General features: G+C 42.4%; 1 protein-coding gene and 1 pseudogene across 2 annotated transcripts; both read right to left on the reverse strand.

The window, feature by feature from the left end:
• Window positions 1-3,982: 3,982 nt before the first annotated feature.
• On the reverse strand, window positions 3,983-4,945 carry LOC308095659 (chemerin-like receptor 1; the record flags this gene model as incomplete). Its single annotated transcript, XM_080442706.1, has 1 exon — window positions 3,983-4,945. One exon carries the CDS (start codon window positions 4,943-4,945, stop codon window positions 3,983-3,985), a length of 963 nt encoding a protein of 320 aa, XP_080298832.1.
• A 3,176-nt stretch (window positions 4,946-8,121) lies between these two features.
• LOC308095660 (chemerin-like receptor 1) lies at window positions 8,122-9,429 on the reverse strand (annotated as a pseudogene). The gene is made up of 2 exons: window positions 8,651-9,429; window positions 8,122-8,466 (listed from the first exon to the last, which is right to left on the reverse strand). The product of its transcript is annotated as a chemerin-like receptor 1 (transcript).
• Between the last annotated feature and the right edge of the window lie 8,980 nt (window positions 9,430-18,409).

Here is an 18,409-nt window from a genome sequence, read left to right on the forward strand (position 1 = left end):
CTACAACGAGCCCTGGGCCCTCCCCCCGATCAGAGATCTGCTACGGCAGGCAGGGGTCGGGATTTTCCACAAGCAACCTCAGGACCTAGACCGGTGGGCTTGGCCCGTGAGGGGGAGACCTTGACTTCTTATGGCCTGCCCCCTGAGGTGGTAGCTACCATCCAGGGGGCGAGGGCCCTTTCCACGAGGTCTGCGTACGACGACAGGTGGAACCTGTTCGTGTCATGGTGTCTGAGTCAGTCACCGCCGGTTGAGGCCTTCCGGGCCCCGGTACGCAGCATCCTCATGTTCTTGCGGGACAAATTGAACCAAGGTCTGGCTTTCTCGACGGTTAGGGTGTACCAGGCGGCCATTTCCGCTTGTCACGTGGGTTTCAATGACATGACGGTTGGCCGACATCCGCTGGTGCGTAGTTTTTATGAACGGTGCCAGGCGGGCCAGGCCGGTCTCTAGGCCTCTGTTCCCGGCCTGGGACCTGGCGGTGGTGCTGGGGGCGCTTTGCCTCCCACCGTTCGAGCCTTTTGAGACTGTGGATCTGGAGATCGTTAGTCTCGAAACGGTTCTTGTGGTTGTTTTAACTACAGCTACACGGGTCAGCGGCATACATGCGCTCTCAGTAAGTTCGGAGTGCATGAGGTTCTTGGGAGACGACAGCAGGGTTTGGTTAAGCCCAACATGGCGTTTGTTCCCAAGAACGGAATGGTGACCCAGACACCGGTTGAGCTGGTAGTTTTTCATCCGCATCCTTTCGCTTCTGCAGAGGATAGGCGGCTGCACTGTCTCTGCCCAGTGAGGGCGTTGAAGCTCTACTGCCAGAGGACGGCGGTCGACCGGTCGTCGTCGCAACTTTTTGTCTCCTTCGGCCCAGATGGTCGGAGGAAGGCAGTGACTAAGGCGACGCTTTCTAGATGGAGTTTGGATGCCGTTAGGCTGGCCTACGTCAGTAGTGGCGCTCCAGTTCCAGAAGGACTGAAGGCTCACTCTACTAGAGGCGTGGCTACTTCCTGGGCCCTCTCCAGGGGAATGTCGGTCCAGGAGGTGTGCGCGGCCGCAAACTGGTCGTCTCCATCGACTTTTGCGGCCTTCTACAGCCTGGATGTGGCAGCGGCGTCAGTGGCGCACGCTGTACTGGACATAGCGGCTGTCTCTAGTTAGGGTAGGGGAGGTTAGGCAGGTTTTTTGTGTAACCCGCCTTTTTTCCCTTCTCTACCTTCCTTCTCTTGAGTCCCCTTGGAACCACCGTTGGTAGGTTTCCAGGGGAGGAGGCCCTGTTTCCTTGTTTTCACTTATGGGTCAGACTTGTGTCTGTTCATTAGATGAATAGGCAGACTTGGTCTGTCAGGGTCCTTTTCTTTCAATTATATACCGCACCCCGGCCCGGAGGGCGGGGGCGCCCGTGAGGCCGAAGGTCACGTCCATGGGGACGGGGCCTTAGGGCTAGGGGGCGTGCGGACCTGAGAGGGTTTTCGGTATGGCTATGAGCCCCAGGGGGGTTTATGTATCCCATAGTGAGTATGTTACGGAGAATTAGACAAGAAACTCAGGGTTACGGATGTAACCCCGGTTTCTTTAGAATTCGGAGTAACATACTCACCTAACACCCCTGTTTGTGTGCATCTGCATGCAGAGAGCGTGTTAAAGAGGATGAGCCACGTCACGCAAGAGGTTTTATACCTCTTCCGGTCTACCGGACACGTGACATACCCTTCTCAGCCAATGAATGGCCCGGGAGTGCTGATATCCCCATAGTGAGTATGTTACTCCGAATTCTAAAGAAACCGGGGTTACATCCGTAACCCTGAGTTACTAGTTACTTTGCAGATATAAATTATTATATTATAAAAAATGCATTAACCACTTCAGCCCTATTTTATACATGGCGACGCGTTGTGAGCTTGTAGATTTGCAATTTTCAAACATATAGTACTTTAACTTACGTACTTTAAGTATATTTTGATGCTAAAACTTTTGTACTTTTACTCAAGTAACATTTTGAACACAGGCCTTTTACTTGTAACAGAGTATTTTTATATTATGGTATTGCTACTTTTACTTAAGTAAAATATCCGAGTACTTATCCACCACTGTGAATATTTACAAGCGACTTACAAGAAAACAAGACCAAAGTCGCTTATGATAAACAGACCTGGCAACACTGGCAACACCAGCGCTGCAAACTACTGCCGCCTCATGGTGTGGAGCAACCCGATCTCCAGAGATTACCGTAACATTGCACGGAACGAGTGCACTTCATTCCGTGGATAGCCGCCTCGGAACTCCCGAATTGCGTGCATATGGTACGGCGCTGCCTTTGTGACAAAACCATTTCGGAGGCGCGCAGTCACAGGCGAATTGTCACCCCGTGAAGGACCACCGAGGGAGCTAAGGCGACCGAGTTGCCGTCCTGAACGGTGTGACATTCGCCTGTGCCTACTCAGCGCCGTTTGAGTTATGTACCGATAGGCACAGAATCGTAAATTTTATTGTGCGGACTGCTCTGCTTCCGGGTTTTTCCGTGTTGCGACTGGTTACGCCCACCGTGGGACTCGCCGTACATATGCACGCAATTTGGGAGTTCCGAGGCGACTATCCACGGAATGAAGTGCACTCGTTCCGTGCAATGTTACGGTATTCTCTGGAGATCAGGCTGTGTGGAGAGTTCTGCCAACAGACTACCAGTCTGTTGCATTCTGTTGTAATCTGTTTGGGTTAGGCTTAAAGTGTGCTGTAGCTGCCACAGGTTCAACAAATGTCCACGCCTCATACAGATGCCTTTTCTGGGTTTTATTTTCACAACTCTCCAAACTCCTCCAATAGTAAACACCATAAGACACCGTGAAAACTATAAGAAATAAAACATACATTTTGTTCAGGTTATTGAGTCCACAGTCATTGTAAAGCAGAGTCCTCCTGATTATTAAGTCCACACAGGTGCATCCAATTATTGCCATGTTACATTGAAATCTCTCAAACAAAGTTTACATTTGCACATTTTGATAACACACATCAGATACATCACAAATCAATGAAAGGCACAACTACAGTAAGCATTTACCGTGTGCGCCTCTTGAACCATGTGCAGAACTTTGGCAATATTATTCTCTCAGTCTCTGGAGTTTCTCACAGACGTGACCACTCTGTGTCAGCTCTGCTAGCTTCTGACTTGATTGACAAGCTTCACTCTGACCATGTGACTCTGCCCAAATTACCGTAACCCTCTGACAATGGGCACAGCATTTTTACCTTAAATCTTGTACTATATAAGCCCTTTTAATATATTTATTGTAACTTTTAATACTAATTATTCATAATTAAATGAATCTTTTTAACCCAGTGAGTACATGAATTTTACATAAACAACATATTTATAATTATAACTGAAACCACTGTCTCTCCTTCTGGGGCAGTTACATGTGCTCCTCGGAGCACAGGTCCCCGCCAGGCCGGGTTGCCTACATGGGCTGCCGATATGTAAGAATTGGGCTGGAGGTTCTTCCTTGTCCTACTGTGAATGTGCGTGCAAAGTTTCAGCAATCATGATTTGTGTCAATTTGTGCAAACGCAAAGTTTTGAGGCAATCACAACCAATTGGAATGGAATATGAGAAATCTGACATATACATCTTGATCACATGATTACAGAGATATAGTGGGTCAATTTGGGTGAGGTCAATTTGGACAAAATCGGTATGAGTAGTAGCAAAAACTGTGTTTTTCAAAAGAAAAACGCAACATGGCAGAAAACTTGTCAGATTGAAATGGCCGTGGCTAATTTGGGGAGTTGCGTAATGATCCAAGCAATCCAAGAAAAATAATTAGTTATAGGCTTAAACGTGTATCTGGCTGTTATAGCGACAACATGAGGCCCATTTGAAAAATTGGGGGGCATTTCTTCCTTGGCCTAGTGGGAATGTTCGCGCAAGGTTTCACAGCAATCGGAGTGTTCATGATTTGAGGCATTTTGTTCAAAATGGGCCACAATCTTAGCGTGATAAATAAATAAACAACAGCGGGTTCAGGCAGCTGTTGATATATGCCAGGCAGAAAACTATGATGACCACAAGTTTCAGTGTTTCACTGTCATCTGCCGCCATTATCAACCAACTTAGTTGCAAGACGTGATAGGGGGCCCAGCACAGAAAAAATTTGGTGATAACAGCTGCTATGATTTTGAAGGGGCGACCTGATTGGCTGGTCAGAGAGCGATTCCTCCTGAGCCTGTAGATGATGACAGAATAGCAGGAGACGATGACGGTGAAAGGGACCATGAATCCCATGAGGAAGCGAGTGATGATCATGGCCTGAGTTCGAAAACTAATCAACTGAAACACTGTGGACGTACTGTCATCAGTGTGTGCAAATTTGTGCACGCACTTGGTGATGTTATCACCAAAGGAGATTGTGTCCATATAGATGAATTTATGGGAGCTGAGAGCCAAGGCCAGTACCCAGACACCCAGACTCACACATGACGCCTTTCTGACGCTGCGGTGGTTCTGGGCCCACACTGACCACACCACACATACACATCTGTAAATACTGATGACCATCAGACTGTAGACACTGGCATACATGTTCAGGAAAAGAACGGTGCTGTCCATTTTGCACATGAATGTGCCAAAAGGCCAGTGGCCATCCACAGCTCTTTCTGTGATTGTCAGGGGCAGGAATGCTGTGAAGAGGAAGTCGGCCACAGCGAGGTTGAGGTACCAAACGGTGTTGATGGTTTTCTTCATCTTGAAGCCCGTCACCCAGATGACAACTCCGTTCCCCAGCGCGCCGAGCACAAAGAACAGGCTGTAAATGACGAGGAACACAGATTTTTCTAGTTCATCATGTCCAGCCTTGGCATATTCATCATATTTTTTATATTCTCCATATTGCGAGACGTCGGAGCTATCATAGTAGTTGTAGTAAATCAGGGTTTCATTGGTTGTGGTTGTCATCTCAATTGTCCTAAAAGAAAAAAACATGATTTGTTTTATCACATCATATCTTAATTTCTACCTTCATGTATTATTATCCTCTAGGTAAGTAAGACTTTATAACCATTTATAATGGCCTAAATACTAGTTATGTAACGCTAACAAAAACTTATGATACAATGCTATATCACGATTCACGATAACAAGTCCACGATACAATATTTATCCCCAAAAAAGAAGTGTCCTTGAGCAAGACACTGAACCCCTAACTGCTCCCGATGAGCAGGTTGGTGCCTTGCATGGTTTCCTCCGCAAGCGGTGCGTAAATGGGTGAATGTGAAATAGGCCTACATTGTAAAGCGCTTTGGAGAAAAGCGCTAAATTAATGCAGTCCATTCAAGATCAATAATCGTTCGCCTTTTTCTATGACGTTGCGCAAGATCGGGGAAACGGTGAGATATATTGTGCAATCTGCAGTGCATAATGTATATCATAGAATCATTCAGAAGCACACACCCACACCCACCCACACACACACACACACACACACACACACACACACACACACACACACACACACACACACACACACACACACACACACACACACACACACACACACACAGATCCCATAGTTTGGGGGGCTGTAACCATGGCGACAGTCCCATCAGCCGAGGCGAACTCAGAATGTCCATTGTTTACAGCAAAACGCAAATAAACATCTTAAATTGTGACGAAGAGAAAAAAGGGGCTTTCCCACGGTGTGCATATGATAATGATCAATGGCCATGTGCAAGTGCAAAGCAATTGCTTAAGTCACTGAGGAGTACCAAGCAAGATTGACTGACTGACTGACTGATATTTCTAAAAATTATATGTAGGATAACCCACGTCAGTTTTAATACATTCCCACGTCAAACCAAACACATTTCCGAACGCACGCCTGATTTATACTAACCCACAAAAAGAGAGGTCCCACACTTATAGATCAGCAATCCTTGGAGCAAGCCATGTGCATGTTTAACATATGTCAACAGTCTGTTTTCATATTTTGCATCGTCTGCTAAGGTTTCTGACATGATTGTGTTCTAGAAATCAGTGAATCTGTACAATCTGATCGCTGCCAAGACGCTCGTCTCTCTCCGCTGCTTGTCATAAAAATAAAAATAAATACCTATCATACTGTAGTAGGCCTACCGTTACACACCCATGACATTGCAAATATATATCATGTTTTTTTCACGATAATGACAGTATACTCCTTACTAAATACAGCTGATGAAACATTTCACACATTGACATTTACCAACTCTTAATAAAAGGTAACCAAGTGTTAAATAGCTCTATATTCTGATAGCAATCATTAATAGACTGTTTAGATAAGGAGAGAAATAAAGAAAATAAAATATACCTGTTTCAAAGTGTTGAAGAGACGTCAGCCAGACAACTGTCTTGTTCAAACTGTGGTCAGTGAGGAGCTCACTGTGGGAGGTATCGTTGCTGTCAAACATGCTATCTTCATATTTAAAAATGTTTTGTTTATTAATTCCCTACTTTGTCATACTGCAGTGTCACACACAAGTTATAAAACAGCCTATATCTGTTGTTTGTGCAATTTTTGAAACTTTTTAAAGTGAAAATTCAAGAGGTTATGTGTGTCTGTGTTTTTTATAAATATTGAACCAATGTAAAGTATTAACAAGAGCTTGTGAATAAATAATAATCAATAGTTTGTGAACCAACAGACTATCTGTGCATGTTGAGAACGATGCTGCTCAGTATTATATTAACATTTATACTGACACCATTCATAGTATGTTGTGCAGGATTTTCAAAATCTTTCCTAAACTCATCCAACTCAACCAGCTGTTGCTAGACAACCAACAAACAATTCCAATGCAGTCCCTCTGGGATATGGGATATAAACAGCTGATGCTCCCAGCTGTATTGTACAGTATGTGCACTTACTTACAATAGTAAGTAAATAATATTTATACAATATTTCGATGTACATAATTATTTCCTTCATCTTTCTCTGCCTCTTTCTCATCAAGCTTCCTGTCAACGGGTTCAGTTTGTGTCATGTGGTTCCTGTATCAGCTGGTGGTTTAAGCCGCAGGTTTTTAAATAACTGAAGCTGTTAGTCACATGTCTTTCTCATCAAAACCAGATGAAAAGATACCATTTTTAAAAAAAATGCAAAAACAAAACATGAACAACTAGAAAAAGTGCTCCTCGGAGCACAGGTCTCCTCCGCCAGGTCAGGTACGTTATTGTGGCCTCCTGGTGGCGCTATAATAGGCCAATGTGAGAAGGGTGTCATTTCTTCTTAGGCCTTTCACGGCAATCGGACACTGCATTCATGATTTGAGTCCGTTTGTTCCAATAATGTGTTTTGCTAAATTAGACCTAGTGGTGGCTCTATAACAGGCCAATGTGAAAAGGGTGCCATTTCTTTCTCGGCTTAGTGGGAATGTGCGTGTGAAATTTTACGGAAATCGCAAGCTGCGTTCATGATTTCAGGCATTTTGTTCAAAACGGACCAATCCTGCAAACTTTGGAAGCCAACCTTAGCCAATGAGGATGGAATATGAAAAATCGGACAGATCTGTGTTGATCACATGGCTATAGAGATACTGTGTACCGATTTGCATGACGTTTGGATAAAATCTGTAGGAGTAAATGGGTTTGCACAAATCGGCCTCCTGGTGGCGCTATAACCCATGTGAAAAAGCTCTGTGTCAGTCATGCTCTGGAGATCTGCACTCAGAGGAGTGCACATTTCCAGTATTTAGAATATGCTGTAGGCCTTATAAATATGATCATTAAACCATTTTGTAAATAATTAGCAAAATGCATAGTGTGCATCATCATCATATAAAATACAAAAATTACAAACTCACACCTGAATCAAAAGAATCAGCTTTATTGTCACATAACTGGTTTACAGGTGTAAAGATGTAGGTAAAATAAATGTTTGCATAAGCGCCAGCATTTTAATTAGATTTTTTTCAGAAAGGGGAAATAAATAAAAGGAGGGGGGAGAGAAGGGAGAAAAAAACATTCAAGATGTCAAAGTCAAAGCTACAAACAATATTGTTTTTAAAAACTATCACTTCAACATATTATTTTGGACATCTTTCATCATCGTTTCAAGAGCAGTTTGTGTGCACACTAAAGTGAATCCAAAGATGACCCTAAACCTGTGCCCCAGACAAGGCAATCTCATGACTGGTGGTCCCTGGGTTTGTGGAAGTGTTGGTCTGGGGCAGCTCTTCAGTGAAAGCGTTCTCCAGCACTTTTAGGACAGACTTACGTACTTCATTCTTGAAATCCTGACCCATGAACACATACAACAGCGGGATCAGGCAACTGTTGATATATGCCAAGCAGAAAACTATGATGATCACATGTTCCAGTGTTTCACTGTCACCTGCCGTCGTCATCATCAACCGACTTAGTTGCAAGATGTGATGGGGGCCCAGCACAGAAAAAATGTGGTGATAACAGCTGCTATGATTTTGAAGGGGCGACCTGATTGGCTGGCCAGAGGAGGGACAGCGAGTGCATCTGCTGCGGATTTGCCGGCGGCGCCAGCTTTGGGAGTGTGCTGTCGCACACTCCCAAACCACCGGCAGCCCGCCGGCAGTCACTGCCGGCAGCTGCCGCTCCTCCACCGGCAGTTCCGCGGCAGCTTCCGCTGCCGTAAAATGCACTCGCTCCTTCTGGGCCAGAGAGCGATTCCTCCTGAGCCGGTAGATGATGACAGAATAGCAGGAGACGATGACGGTGAAAGGGACAACGAATCCCATGAGGAAGCGAGTGATGATCATGGCCTGAGTTCGAAAAATAATCAACTGAAACACTGTGGGCGTACTGTCATCAGTGCGTGCAAATTTGTAGCTGCACGTGGTGATGTTCTTATCACAGATGGAGATTGTGTCCTTAAAGATGAAGTAAGGGGAGCTGAGAGCCAAGGCCAGTACCCAGACACCCAGACTCACACAAGATGCCTTTCTGATGCTGCGGTGGTTCTGGGCCCACGCTGGCCACACCACACATACACATTTGTCAATACTGATGACCATCAGACTGTAGATGCTGGCATACATGTTCAGAAAGAGAACCGTGTTGTTCAGTTTGCACGTGAAACTGCCAAAAGGCCAGTGGCCGTCCAGAGCTCTTTCTGTGATTCTCAGGGGCAGGAATGCTGTGAAGAGGAAGTCGGCCACAACGAGGTTGAGGTACCAAACGGTGTTGATGGTTTTATTCATTTTGAAGGCCGTCACCCAGATGACAACTCCATTCCCCAGCACGCCGAGCACAACGACTAGGCTATAAATGACAAGGGACACAATCTTGACAGATCTTTGTAGTTCAGCATTTTCAGCCTTGGCACATATATATGGTATATATGGTAAAGGTTCTTCATAATCGTAGTCATTGGAGTACTCCCAGTGACCAGACGAATTCAGCTGCAGGGTTTCAGTGGTTGTGGTTATCATCTCAATTGTCCTAAAAGAAAAGGTACATGCTTTGTTTTATCACATCATGTCTTAATTTCTACCTGCATGTATTATTATCCTCTAGGTAAGTAAGACTTTATAACCATTTATAATGGCCTAAATACTAGTTATGTAACGCTAACAAAAACTCATGATACAATGCTATATCACAATTCATGATAACAAGTCCACGATACAATATTTATCCCCAAAAAAGAAAAAATGACTGAAAGACTGAAATGTGTATAGGACTCAACTTTTCATTTCACATTTGCGTGTCATAGCATGAGCTGTGAGTGTGAAGGCCTGTACGTACTAAACATTTTTTTTTCCTATTTCACGATCAGGGACGTGCAGAAGGATTTGGAGAGGCAGGGGCTGGAATTTCAAAAGGGCACATATTGGACTTTACGAACAATTACCATACTTTTAGGCCCAAAAACCCGAAATAGTATCATAACGTGCTTAATGTCCTCAAAGTCACGCACTCAACAAGCTTTGAACTGAGCAGATTGGACCTTCCGTTCCAGAGATAATGGCCAAAACAACTTGAAAACGGCCACTTTCGCCGGTTTTCGATCGCGATTTTCGATTGAAATTTTGGTCATTGTCGCCCGTTTTTCTTTAATAACACAGGCTAGGAAGGTCGTACGGCGACAAACTAGATACCTGAGGAAAGTTCACTTTGAGCTGCATCCAACACATCCACTGCTATTTCCGTCAGCTTTACCGATAGGCCGCAAGGGGCAATTGAAATTATTTTTTGGGTAAAAAAAAAAAAAAAAAAGATACAGTCTGGAGAGGGCACTTTTTTTACCGACGGGTAAAAGGGCAGGGGCTGAAGCCCCCTTTCATGTCTATGTGTGCACGTGCATGTTCACGATGGAACCATGTCAGACTATGCAATTATAGTGGAATAAATCCTTGGCGCTTCTTTGCCGGGAGACTGGCCGCACAACAAGACGAGGCGATTCCCGGCTCCTCTTGGCTACTTGTCAAAGTGTCCTTGAGCAAGACACTGAGCAAGACACCCGATGAGCAGGTTGGTGCCCTGCATGGTTTCCACCGCCAGCGTTGTGTGAATGGGTGAATGTGAAATAGGCCTACATTGTAAAGCGCTTTGGAAAAAAGCGCTAAATTAATGCAGTCCATTCAAGATCAATAATCGTTTGCCTTTTTCTATGACGTTGCTCTAGATCGGGGAAGCGGTGAGAGATGTCGTGCAATCTGCAGTGCATATGCATATCATAGAATCATTCAGAAGCTCACTGCCAAGGCCAGGGGATGATTTATTTATTTTGCACTCTATAGCTACCCAACTGGGTTTCCATCAACCCGTTTTAATGCATGTTGTGGATTTTGAAGTCCTGAATGGAAACACTTAGTTTTATGGTTGAAGGAGGTGGATTTTTGGGCTTTATCGCAAAAATGTAATGCACAAATGGGTGATGAAATCACTTGCTCAATACGTTTCAAGGTATAATTGAACTCCAATGATGACTATCGATTTGCACAGTTGTAAGTTAATATTTGTATTACAATCTGTATTATAATTAGGCCTATCATAAGAACTAGACCATACCCGTCGAGGGATATGAGCACCCAAAGTATGTGCAGTGTGGGTTATGCGCTGTGCACAGACAGTATATCAGGGATGGAAAGTTACTTCGTACTTGGTACCTGCAACACTTCCAACACACACACGGCCAGAGCCGTCCCCCGTCGCGAACACACACACACACACACGCGCATGCACGCACGCACGCGCACGCACGCACGCACGCACGCACGCACGCACGCACGCACGCACGCACACACACACACACACACACACACACACACACACACACACACACACACAGTTCCTTTGTTTACAGCAAAACGCAAGAGAAGAAAAAAAGGGGCTTCCACACGGTGTGCATATATGCTAATGATCAATGGCCATGTTCAAGTGCAGAGCAATTGCTTAAGCCACTGAGGAGAACCAAGCGAGATTGATTGACATTTCTAAAATTATATGTAGGATAACCCACGTCAGTTTTAATAGATTCCCACGTCAAATCAAACACATTTCCGAACGCACGCCTGATTTATAGCTACTAAACCACAAAATGAGAGGTCCCACACTTATAGATCAGCAATGCTTAGAGCAAGCCATGTGCATGTTTACCATTATGTCAGCACAACAGTCTGTGTTCATATTTTGCATCATCTGCTAAGGTTTCTTACATGATTATGTTCTAAAAATCAGTGAATCTGTATAATATGATCGCCGCCTAAACGCTCATCTTCCTCCGTTGCAGGTCAAAATGTTTTATAAATACCTATCATACTGTAGGCCTACCGTCGCACACCCATGATAATGCAAAAAATATATATCATGGTTTATGCACGATAATGACAGTATGCTTCTTACTAATACAGCTGATGAAACATTTCACACATTGACATTTACCAACTCTTAATAAAAGGTAACCAAGTGTTAAATAGCTCTATATTTTGATAGCAATCATTAATAGACTGTTTAGATAAGGAGAGAAATAAAGAAAAGAAAATATACCTGTTTCAAAGTGTTGAAGAGATGTCAGCCAGACAACTGTCTTGTTCAAACTGGTCAGTGAGGAGCTCACTGTGGGAGGTGTCCTATCGTTGCTGTCAGGCAGAAACATGCTATCTTCATATTGAATTTTTTTTTGGTATATTAATTCCCTACTTTGTCATACTGCAGTGTCACACAAATAAAGCAGCCTAGATCTGTTGTTTGTGCTATTTTTGAAACTGTTTAAAGTTCAAATTCAAGAGGTTATTATGTGTGTCTGTGGGTTTTATAAATATTGAACCAATATAAAGTATTAACACGAGCTTAATAAGCTTAATAAGAATAAATAATAATCAGTAAGCAACTAGTGGTGTAGGTTGTGAACCAATTAGACTATCTGTGCATGTTGAGAACTATGCTGCTCAGTATTATATTATCATTTATACTGACACCATTCATATAGCATTTTAGTTGTGCAGGTTTTTCCAAACCTTTCCTAAACTCATCCAACTCAACCAGCTGTTACTAGCCAACCAACTACCAATTCCATGGTGCCGCCATCATCAACAGAGTTGCAGCACACGTGCAGTTTTCTGGGAGTGAGTGTGTTATTCCATTTGTTTTGTGTTATTTCATTTGGCTGTTTTAGGTTAGTTAGGAAAAGTTGAAAATAGGCTATACTGTGTATTGATCACATCAAAACAAAACAATGAGATATACATCATAAATTGATAAACTTAAATTGACATAGAAATTGTATTAATGTGTTCATGATGTATCATGACATGCATTGCTGACGTCATGCACTGGTCACTCAGGGGCATCTGCACTAATTCAGAAAAGTTACAGTAGTGCATGTGATTCTGAATTAATGTGAAATGTGTATTATTAATATTAGTCCTGTCTATTCCCATTCCAATTGGGAATTTGGTTTCCTATAAAAGCGAATAGACAGGCAGTTGTGTGGATTGTATGTACATTCAATGTATGCATATTTGGTTTTAGCTGTGGCACTGACATCCATTTGTGTGTTGGGGGTTGTGGGCGCCCTGAGACAGTCTCAGGCCCAGAGGCCCATAGACTTAGAATCCGGCCCTGCCTATGGTTCAAGAGTTTGAGTCCAAAACAGAAAGTGAAATAGTTGCACCGTCTGTCGTACAAACTCTATTCTTCCTCCCCCCTCCCCCACACAGCTTCCTCATGTCCTGAAAGCTGCACTCAGAGGAGTGCACATTTCCAGTATTTAGAATATACTGTAGGCTGTATAAATATGATCATTAAACCATTTTGTAGTTGCAAATAAATAGCAAAATGCATAGTGTGCATCATCATCATATTCCTGCCACAAACAAACACAAACTTAAATGTGTTTTGTGATTAATGTGTACAAATACAAACTCACACCTGAATCAAGAGAATCAAGAATCAGCTTTATTGTCAGATCACTGGTTTACAGGTGTAAAGATGTACTGTATGTCAAATAAATGTTTTAATTTGATTTTTTTCAGAAAGGGGGAAGAAATAAAAGGAGGGGGAGAGGGGGAGCAGGGAGAAAAAAAAGATGTCAAGGTCAAAGAACCACCAAACAAAAACTATAACTTCAACACATTATTTTGGACATTTTTCATCATCGTCTCAATCTCGGAGAATGTGCTGAGAAAAAAAAAGCCGTTTTTGTGCATATTAAAATAAATCCAAAGATAACCCTAAACCTGTGCCTCAGAAGGCAATCTCTTGACTGGTGGTGCCTGGTTTTGTGGAAGTGTTGGTCTGGAGCAGGTCTTGCTCTTCAGTGAAAGCGTTTTGACTTTTAGGACAGACCTACGAACTTCATTCTTGTAATCCTGTCCCATGAACACATACAACAGCGGGTTCAGGCAGCTGTTGATATATGCCAAGCAGAAAACTATGATGAAGTGCGTACGGTCAGGAGGAGGAGGAGCTCACTGTGGGAGGTGTTTTTGTATATTGATTCCCTACTCTGTCATACTGCAGTGTCACACACAAGTTATAAAACAGCCTCGATCTGTTGTTTGTGCTATTTTTGAAACTTTTAAAGTGAAAATTCAAGAGGTTATTATATGTGTGTCTGTGGGTTTTATAAATATTGAACCAATGTAAAGTATTAACAAGAGCTTAATAAGCTTAATCAGAATAGATAATAATCACTACTAAGCAACTAGTGGTGTAGGTTGTGAACCAACAGACTATTTGTGCATGTTGAGAACGATGCTGCTCAGTATTATATTAACATTTATACTGACACCATTCATATAGTATTTTAGTTGTGCAAGATTTTCCAAACCTTTCCTAAACTCATCCAACTCAACCAGCTGTTGCTAGACAACCAATTACCAATTCCTATTCAGTCCCTCTGGGTTATGGGATATAGACAGCTGCTGCTGCCAGCGGTATTGTACAGTATGTTACAATAGTAAGTAAATAATATTTAGACTATATTTCGATACATAATTATTTCCGTCATCTTTCTCTGCCTCTTTCTCATCAAGCTTCCCGTCAACAGTTTCAGTTTGTGTCATGTGGTTCCTGTATCAGCTGGTGGTTTAAGCCACAGGTTTCTAAATAACTGAAGCTGTTAGTCAGGTGTCTTTCTCATCAAAAACAGATGAAAAGATACCTTTCAATAGAATCCATTGCACACATCACAAATGGATGTACAGTAGTGCATATAAAAGCGTGTACTGTATTCTTGACACAGTGTCCGATGCAGTTAAAAAATTCATGCCATCCAGTGCAGCAATGTATAAACATGCGATTTCCATGAAATTCTGCACGCACATTCCCACTAGGCCGAGGAAGAAATGGCACTTGAACATTTTCAAACCAGCCTCTTGGTGGCGCTATAACAGGCCGACTCATATTTTCACCTATAACTGCGCCAATATACGTAAAACTTTGTATACGCCATCTTTAGAGGCCAAGGAAAAACCCTTGCCGTGCATTTTTCACATCTGCCTTTTATAGCGCCACCAGGAGGCTGACTTATGCTCACATAAGCCAGGGGCCCCCAGAAGCAAAGATTTGAGTAAAAATGATTCTAAGATTTGCACAAATGTTCCTGATATTTTTTCTTTTGCAGATCTACAAGCTCATGACACGGCACTCTGTGCTGTGCTATGAGCTTGTATTATGTGCTATTATTTAATAGCCAAAGTATAAAATAAGGGTTGTAGGCTATAGCTAAAAATCTGAAATGACACAGATGCGTTCCCGGATTGAATGGGTAGCGGTGTAGGTTGTGAACCAACAGACTATCTGTGCTTGTTGAGAACGATGCTGAACCTGTCCCTCCGCCTCCTCCTACAAAACCACCCACCTGTCCTAGTCCCTCCTCATCCTCATGAAAGGACTGCCCATGGCCCTTCCAAGTTGTTTATAAAATGCTCTAGAGCAGTGGTTGTCAAACTGGGGTCTGGGGACCCCCAGGGGTCCTTAAGGGGGTTCCAGAGGGTCCACAGCAAAATTTGTTTAGCATCAAAATCAGTGTCACCAGTTGAAACCTATACATTGGCTATTTGAAAATAGCAGATCTACAAGCTCACAGTGTGTCGCATTGCAACGCGTTGTGAGCTTGTAGATCTGCTATTTTCAAACATTGTACATTTGTATACTCTCAGAGTTACAGATATGTAGGCAATGTAAGGGTACATTTTGGTTCCTTACTATCAATCATTTTGCTCTGAGTTGTGCAAATACATTTATTTATTTATTATTGAGGATAGAATGGATTTGTTTTATTTTTTCTTTACGGACTGCAAGTAAGAGAAAGAGAGGAACTTGTATTGAGTAACCATAATACATTGCTTTCTCTTCTGATGCTATTCAGTGAGTCTTATTTTGAAAAGCCACTACAGGAAGTCTGATTAGTACTGGCTACTTGTCTGTGCTGTGGGGAATAAATGGATTACGTGTTTGAATCGCTAATTTTAACCTTTTTACCAACATGAAAACCATGCAATATTGAAGTACTGATCTTTCAATCATCCATTGCAGTAGTGGTGGGACTCATGAATTGTTTTGCTACTTCTGCCGCTCTCTCTCTCTCCCTCCCTCTGTGTGTTTACTTGGTTCCACACTCTTGCCCCTCTTGGCATCACTATTAAAATATCAATTTGTCCAGACTTACATAAACATGCACAAATGCATAAGTATAGTTGATACATACTAATAAATATGATCAGAACAATACCAAAAACAACAACATTGTAGTTACTGCACTTTGCCTTTGCATTGGTATTAGAGCCATGTAGGCAATGCAAAGGCATTGTGCAATAACTACATTTTTGGGTCAATGGTCAAATCAGCCATAAATTTTTTTAGGCCTCATGAATACATGCACAATTAAAGTAATATCACTTGTATTTACCTATAACTCATTTAGCTGGCCAGTTGAAAAACTTTAAAGCCAATTATCTCAGTTTCACTTTGAGCGTATACTGCACTCTGGCTTTGTAGGGCAAAGTCTCAGGCCCAGAGGCCCATAGACTTAGAATCCGGCCCTGCCTATGGTTCAAGAGTTTGAGTCCAAAACAGAAAGTGAAATAGTTGCACCGTCTGTCGTACAAACTCTATTCTTCCTCCCCCCTCCCCCACACAGCTTCCTCATGTCCTGAAAGCTGCACTCAGAGGAGTGCACATTTCCAGTATTTAGAATATACTGTAGGCTGTATAAATATGATCATTAAACCATTTTGTAGTTGCAAATAAATAGCAAAATGCATAGTGTGCATCATCATCATATTCCTGCCACAAACAAACACAAACTTAAATGTGTTTTGTGATTAATGTGTACAAATACAAACTCACACCTGAATCAAGAGAATCAAGAATCAGCTTTATTGTCAGATCACTGGTTTACAGGTGTAAAGATGTACTGTAGGTCAAATAAATGTTTTAATTAGATTTTTTTCAGAAAGGGGGAAGAAATAAAAGGAGGGGGAGAGGGAGAGCAGGGAGAAAAAAAAGATGTCAAGGTCAAAGAACCACCAAACAAAAACTATAACTTCAACACATTATTTTGGACATTTTTCATCATCGTCTCAATCTCGGAGAATGTGCTGAGAAAAAAAAAGCCGTTTTTGTGCATATTAAAATAAATCCAAAGATAACCCTAAACCTGTGCCTCAGAAGGCAATCTCTTGACTGGTGGTGCCTGGTTTTGTGGAAGTGTTGGTCTGGAGCAGGTCTTGCTCTTCAGTGAAAGCGTTTTGACTTTTAGGACAGACCTACGAACTTCATTCTTGTAATCCTGTCCCATGAACACATACAACAGCGGGTTCAGGCAGCTGTTGATATATGCCAAGCAGAAAACTATGATGAAGTGCGTACGGTCAGGAGGAGGAGGAGCTCACTGTGGGAGGTGTTTTTGTATATTGATTCCCTACTCTGTCATACTGCAGTGTCACACACAAGTTATAAAACAGCCTCGATCTGTTGTTTGTGCTATTTTTGAAACTTTTAAAGTGAAAATTCAAGAGGTTATTATATGTGTGTCTGTGGGTTTTATAAATATTGAACCAATGTAAAGTATTAACAAGAGCTTAATAAGCTTAATCAGAATAGATAATAATCACTACTAAGCAACTAGTGGTGTAGGTTGTGAACCAACAGACTATTTGTGCATGTTGAGAACGATGCTGCTCAGTATTATATTAACATTTATACTGACACCATTCATATAGTATTTTAGTTGTGCAAGATTTTCCAAACCTTTCCTAAACTCATCCAACTCAACCAGCTGTTGCTAGACAACCAATTACCAATTCCTATGCAGTCCCTCTGGGTTATGGGATATAGACAGCTGCTGCTGCCAGCGGTATTGTACAGTATGTTACAATAGTAAGTAAATAATATTTAGACTATATTTCGATACATAATTATTTCCGTCATCTTTCTCTGCCTCTTTCTCATCAAGCTTCCCGTCAACAGTTTCAGTTTGTGTCATGTGGTTCCTGTATCAGCTGGTGGTTTAAGCCACAGGTTTCTAAATAACTGAAGCTGTTAGTCACGTGTCTTTCTCATCAAAAACAGATGAAAAGATACCTTTCAATAGAATCCATTGCACACATCACAAATGGATGTACAGTAGTGCATATAAAAGCGTGTACTGTATTCTTGACACAGTGTCCGATGCAGTTAAAAAATTCATGCCATCCAGTGCAGCAATGTATAAACATGCGATTTCCATGAAATTCTGCACGCACATTCCCACTAGGCCGAGGAAGAAATGGCACTTGAACATTTTCAAACCAGCCTCTTGGTGGCGCTATAACAGGCCGACTCATATTTTCACCTATAACTGCGCCAATATACGTAAAACTTTGTATACGCCATCTTTAGAGGCCAAGGAAAAACCCTTGCCGTGCATTTTTCACATCTGCCTTTTATAGCGCCACCAGGAGGCTGACTTATGCTCACATA

This window comes from Gymnoscopelus braueri, assembly GCF_963280865.1.
Source record: "Gymnoscopelus braueri genome assembly, chromosome: 11".
NCBI lineage: Eukaryota > Metazoa > Chordata > Actinopteri > Myctophiformes > Myctophidae > Gymnoscopelus > Gymnoscopelus braueri.